This window comes from Mesoplodon bidens (genome assembly GCF_964165515.1).
Source record: "Mesoplodon bidens genome assembly, chromosome: 19".
NCBI classification, from domain to species: Eukaryota; Metazoa; Chordata; class Mammalia; order Artiodactyla; family Ziphiidae; genus Mesoplodon; species Mesoplodon bidens.
In genome coordinates this window covers 21,748,459-21,754,533 of record NC_138179.1, presented here as the reverse complement: position 1 = coordinate 21,754,533, position 6,075 = coordinate 21,748,459, and the positions used below count along the sequence as shown (strand labels likewise).

The window sequence follows — 6,075 nt, the reverse complement described above, 5'->3', positions numbered from 1 at the left end:
GATGCTAGGGAAGAGGAACAGACCTAGAGACAGAAGAGAGAGACAGAAAATAAGAGAGGAGAAAAGAAGAGAAAAACAGTGAGAGGCAGAAAGAGGTGCCAACCAAAAGACAGACTGTTCCCACCCTTAGCTCTCAGTGGGTGAGGGGAGACAAGGATCCCTGGGTCATGGTTAGACCAAGAGGCTGAATCTTTGCCCCCTCCCCAGGGGAATAGGACCCAGGAACACAGAGACAGAGAGGGGCACACACAGCCAACCAGACGGCAGGCGGTCGTTGGGTGGATGTCTTAGGGGATCCTAAAAGTGGAGAAGAGGCGAGAGCCAGGAGGAGCAAAGGAGCTGGGGGGGCAAAGGGGGCCAAGGAGATGCTAGAGGTGTCCCTCAAAACCATGAATTAAACTGGAGGAGCACCCCACAAAGGGCTGGACCCAGGAGAGCCAGGTCGGAGGAGCCCTCATACCTTGTAGTAGATGTTTGGAGGGCTCTGGGGGGGCCCATCCTGCACGATGTACACAGGATGCCCATAGTCACCACTCACCTTCTCATAGTGGGGACAGAAGGGGGGGTCTGCAGCCCCACCGCCCCGCAGAGCTATCCCTAGCTCCCCAGGCTCAGCCTCCCTAGGTCCCATCCCGCCTCCACCCCCCAGGCCCAGAGACCCTCCCCTCCCGAAGGAGCCAGGACCAGGGTGGCGACTCTCCGAAGGCTTGGCCCGCCGTCTCCGCCAACACATGGCACCCCCAGCCCCTGCCACGCCCAGCAAGAGCAGCGCCAGCCCCCCTGCTGCCCCGGCCACTGCGGGCATGCTGGGAGGGGGCAGGGGGCCTTCAGCACCCCGGGAGGTTGCATTGCTGGTGGGGTCACCTGGCAGGGAAGGGGTGAAGGAGGAAAGAGGGGGTGGGGCTGAAGGAGCCACCCGGGCATCTGGACACCCATCCTTGCGGGTCCCCATGGGTTTCCCCAGCAGTGCCCAGGCCCTTTGGGGACCCTACTTCCCCTCCCCTCCAAGCCCCACTCGGAATCCAGGTGTGTCCAGCCCTTCAGCTCCATGCCAAGTAGTCCTCCCCCCTTCTCTGACAGCACTGATTGAAGCACTGACTTGGCTAATTAGTTCTAATTGAGTCTTTTCCTCATTTGGCTTCCATTCCCCTCCCACCCTCCCATCCTCTCTTCTCCTCTTTCCTGTATCACTGCCCCCAAAACTGAAGAGGGAGGGAGGGAGAGGGTGAAGCTAGGGCAGCTGGGGTCCGAGAGCAGAGGAGGCTAGGGAAGACAGTAGGCTGGACCCCTGGCTCCTACCTGCTGTGCTCTCCTTCCCAGGCTCCAGGCTGTGGGCCACCCCTCGGTCTTTTTCCATGGGCATTTCAGACACAGGCTTTCGGGGGGCAGCCCCTCCTCGGGGACCTGGAGATGGGGAAGGGCCAAGAGAGGGGCTGAGACAACAGCCCCCTGACCATGATGGTGCTGCCCCTCGGCCCCTAGGAGGTGTGCCCCAGCCCCACTCACTTTGTCCCACTCGAAGAAGCACCTTCATGCCTCTAGTGAGGCACACACCTCCCTGCAAGCTCTCCAGGCCTTCCCGGGTTCCATCCGATGTGGCTGGGAGAGAAGAACCAGAGGGAGAAGTTGGCGTTCCAGAGTCTACCCCTATTCTGTCTCCATGCCTGGTCCCAACACCACCCGAGGTGGCTCCCGTGGTCCCCTCCCTCATCTGCCCTCGATCCCAGGAGCACCTCCCACCTCGACCCTGCCCGCTACCCAGCAGTACCAATTATGTAGTAATCGTGGTGTGAGCGGAACTCGTGGCCCCAGAGGTTAGGGCTATACTCCTGGAACTTGATGGTGAAGCGGAGATCCAGATCTGGCCGGTCACAAGTGAGAAGGAGGTTTGGGGCAGGGGGTGCCTCACAGCGCCGGCCCTGGGCACCCCCTACCAGATACAGCTTGTAGAACTCGTAATTAGGAGAGGAGTGGGGGCCAGGAGGCCGGGCCCGGGGGCAGAGCAGGTCTAGCCGGTCCCCGATCTGAGGGTAGAGCACGTAACCACCCTCTGCCTGGAACCTATGGGGAGGAGGGCAAGGTGGATAAGGATGAGAGGTGTCAGAGGTCTGGTCCCCAGAGCTTTGCCTCCCTCACCCCACATCCCTGCAAGACAGCCTTTGTCTGAGTGGAGAGTCTGTTCTGACAGAGCAGGCACTAAGGTCTCTGGGAGCTCACGGAAGCAGCAGGAAGCCAGGCTCAGAGGTCTCCTGCCCCTTGGTGTGCCCAAATGCACTCTTCAGCCCGCCCTCACCACATGCACACTGCTATCTCTCGCTCCATCACCAGTCCTGTTGCCATGGCAACAGGATGCCAGTTACCAAGGAGCTGGCCTCTCTGGAACCACACAGCCCACCCCTCCCGGGTGATTTCACTATTCCATGGCAGTCAACCATGGGGGCAGAGCCTCCCCTCCCACAGGCCACCACTGAATTTCAGTGATTTCAGGGCAAAGGGGGCAGGGTGGGGGAGGGGGTGTGGAGGGTGATCCAGACCAGAGTTCCAAGTAGCCAGGCAATGTAACAGGACACAAATGCCTGGTCTGGTAATGGCCCTAAATGGGGCTAATCGGAGCAGCTGCCCCAGACATTTCCCTGCTCAGTACCCCACTTCCCCCAGGTCCCACACTTCTTAGGGAAAGTGCCCTATTGCTTTGGAATTGAAAGAGTTGACTTTTCGACCCACAGCTGACACAAGTCCGCATCTCCCTCAGCCCCGGCAGCCACTGGCCCAGCACAGCCACTACTTGCCAACAACTGCAGACAGGGTCTCAGAACTTGGTCACAGGGGACCGCTGCTTGGTATCTTCCCAGACTCCCAAATAACCCCCTGCCTCCCTGCCCCAACATCCCAAAGAGCTCCCAGAACACCCTAACTCCATTTTCTCAGCTCTATCAGGATAAGCCTAACTTACATCCTCACACTGCTCCTGATACTCCAACTGCATCTGGGAGTTGGTGGGTAGGAGACTGAGAGGGGAAAAGACATTTGAGATTAGACCCCAAGAGATATGGGAGGGAGGCCAGGACAGGAAATGTGAGGGAAGCTGTGAAGTAAAGAGAGGAAGAATAATTACCCTAGTTCTCCTTTAATGAGCATATAATATGTTCAAATACCTTACCTCTAATCTTCATAAAACCTGTAAGGATTGAGGATACAAACTCAGAAAGGTTAAGTGACTTGCCCAAGGCCACACAGCAGAAAGCAGCAGACCTAGGATTAAGACCTAGGATTTGATGAGCTCCAAAGCACACCCTCTTTGCACGGCCTCACACAGCCTCCCCAGGCAATTAGGAAGTTTTCAAAACACAAAACTCTTTTGCTAACGGGGAGTAGGATCTGCATGGAGGCAAGGGACCCAAATGACCTCCCAAGGGTTCTGTGCTACTCTGTGTGGCTTGAAGTTTCATCTGACCCCTGGCCTTTTTTCAGAGCAAAGCAAGCATGCCTCAGAACAGAGGGTCTGATGGAAGAGTTTGCAGCAAAGATGGGGGAGGCGGCAACAGAGTCCTCAGGACTCCAGATGCAAGAGGGAAAGTGGGGGCTTTAGGGGGCTCCAGGCTTCTTCCAGAAAGAAATCTCCAAGCCAGGAAGGCAGGAAAATCTTCTGGTTGGGAAATTGTTCCATCAAGGACTCACAGACCCTCTGGCTGTGGGCAAGAGTTAGGAGACGGATGTGTGAAGAAGGGTCAAAAAGCCTTGGGGGAGTTGTCCCCAGAGCCCCCAAACTGAGAGCCCTTCCCTCCCATTTCCACCACTGAGTCCCTTCTGGAGAGGGAGGCACCCTGCCCTTCCTCTCAGCGCCTCAGCAGCACCTACTCAGCTGCTCTCCTGAGAGCTGACATTAACCAGGCTCCCTCTAAGCCCAGCCCCCGACACCACACAGGTCTCCCACAAACCCAAATAACCACTCCACTGCCCTCCCGGCTACCCATGATCTTTCAAATCCTTGCCCCTTGGGGGTCTTTCAAACTCCTGACACATGGTTGTCACCAGCCGCATCCAGCTCTGTGCGCGACCCGCGAGTCTGGCTCCCAAGACCACCTCTGTCTGGTTGCCCATCAGCTCACATCCGATCACCAGCACCCTCCCTCCGCCTCCTCCCAGCTCCGAGAACCCAGCCCCCAAAGCCCCCAAGGCTTCCAGACTCCCTGCCCACAGGGTGTGGGGTATCCCCACCCCCGGGCCACTCACCTCTTATTCGCCGAATTCCAGTAGACGGGCTCCAGGCTGAGCCCAGACACCAGCCCCAAAAAACCGAGCAGCAGCAGGGCCCCGACTCGCACGCCCCCCGGCCCAGAATGGGGGGCCCCCATGACCCCGCCAAGGCCTGGGGGGCGGGGCACCAACTCCCCCAAAGTCGCTCACCCCCTGGGGTGACTGTCTTGGCCGCCCGGGCTATTCTGCCCCGGCCACCCGGGTGGCTGATGCCCCCCGCTCCCACGCGGACCCGCTTCCTGCTCCGCCCGCGTCCCCTCTCCGGAGCGCTCCGCCCGCAGAAGCCCTTCCAGGGGCCGTCTGCAGGCGCCCTGCGCCCCCGGCCCACGCGCCGGCACCCCGGTATTTATGAGCGGGCCTAAGTGGGGGACTGGGGGAGCCGGGGACCGGGCGGGGGCGGCATGGGGCGCCGGGCGAGGGAGCGGGGAAGGGGGCGCCGAGCCGGAGCCCCAGCCTCGCCGGGATTGAGGGCAGCGGGCTAAGGGAGGAAACCAACCAGTCCTGAGCCCAGGAGGGGGGAGTTAAAGGAGAGGCGGGGAGGGGGAGAGGATGGCGGAGGGAAAAACCGGAGCTGGAGCCCGAGTCGGAGCGGGCGATCATGCAGCCCACGCCCCCCACACCTCCCTCACCTCGCGCACCTCCCAGCCCTCACCCCGCCGCCCCGCCTCACTCCCCCGCGCGGTCTCTCACGCCCCCTTTGTCTCAGCAACTCTCCGGCTCTGGCTTAGTTTCTGCCCACCTCCCTTCCTGCCCTCGGATCGCCCGAGCGGTTGGAATCTTCCGCTCCCTCAAATCCAGAAAGGCTCTCGCCCTCTCCACCCCGAGGAACCCAGCCCCTTTCGCTCCCGCAGCCCCCTCCTCCCCCATCCCAAAACAACACCGCTGCTCCGGGGAGGTATGGAGAGAATAATAATAACCTTGAAGGCTCCGCACTTTACAGAGTGGGCTGAGTTGACCTTCTCGACTACCTGTGTGAAATGGGAGGGGCAGAGCTTAAGGACCCCCGTGGCAGTGATGAAGAAACTGAGGCTCAGAGAGGCCCCGTGACTTGCCCAAGGTCACACGAGGAATCTGGGATAAAGCCGAAACCAGACCCAGGCTGCTGAACTCCCACTCCTGGGGTCTCTTTTGTCACAGCCTCCTAGACCCTCTACTATCTGGAGGTTGACGAAAGGCAAGAGATTCGGGGGTAAACTTGGGCCCTTCTTAGATGGTTGTGGGGAGAAATGGGGCCGGGAGATAGGGAGAACCTACAACCCAAAACCCGCATGCAGCCGGAAGGGCTGTTTCCAATTATCCTGGGGGAAGGGAGGAGGATTTGCCTTTTTGGGTGTAAGAACCCTGGCTTTCAGCACCTCTGGGCAGAGGTGACATTCCTCTCCCCTCTCTAGTCGTCACAGGCCTCCAGTCCCTTCCCTTAGGCTGTGAGGTCCAGAATCAAATCCTCTGCTGACAGTATCTCTTCAGAGACCCCCTTCTCAGTGTGTGGCAAGGTGGGGGGAGGGGGGGAGCCACTGCTTGAAATAACATACCCCCCAAAAAGACAGAGCAGATAAATGAAGAAACCAGACCAGCGACAGCTACTGAATGACTCTCGCCCTTGTCCTGCATCTAACAGGAATACAGAATGTGACATCTGTGTTTTTCGGCACCTTTACTCTTTCATGTGTGCCCTTGACTCTGGCTACTCAGTCACCTGCCTCCTGGGGGGTCCAGGGGAGGGGAGGCAGTCCTCCTGCTCCCCTTCCCCCAGAGCTGACTAATGGTCCCTCTGCTGCTGGAGGATGGTAAATAGTGTTGAGCAGGAGTGAGCGGGTG

At 59.4% G+C, this 6,075-nt stretch overlaps 1 protein-coding gene across 1 annotated transcript; it reads right to left on the bottom strand.

The window, feature by feature from the left end:
- Positions 1-454: 454 nt before the first annotated feature.
- On the bottom strand, positions 455-4,404 carry EFNB3 (ephrin B3; the record flags this gene model as incomplete). The annotated part of the gene is made up of 5 exons (XM_081219192.1): positions 4,234-4,404; positions 1,769-2,061; positions 1,507-1,599; positions 1,300-1,404; positions 455-864 (listed from the first exon to the last, which is right to left on the bottom strand). Exons 1-5 carry the CDS (start codon positions 4,353-4,355, stop codon positions 455-457), a joined length of 1,023 nt encoding a protein of 340 aa, XP_081075318.1. The 5' UTR covers positions 4,356-4,404.
- Positions 4,405-6,075: the final 1,671 nt, after the last annotated feature.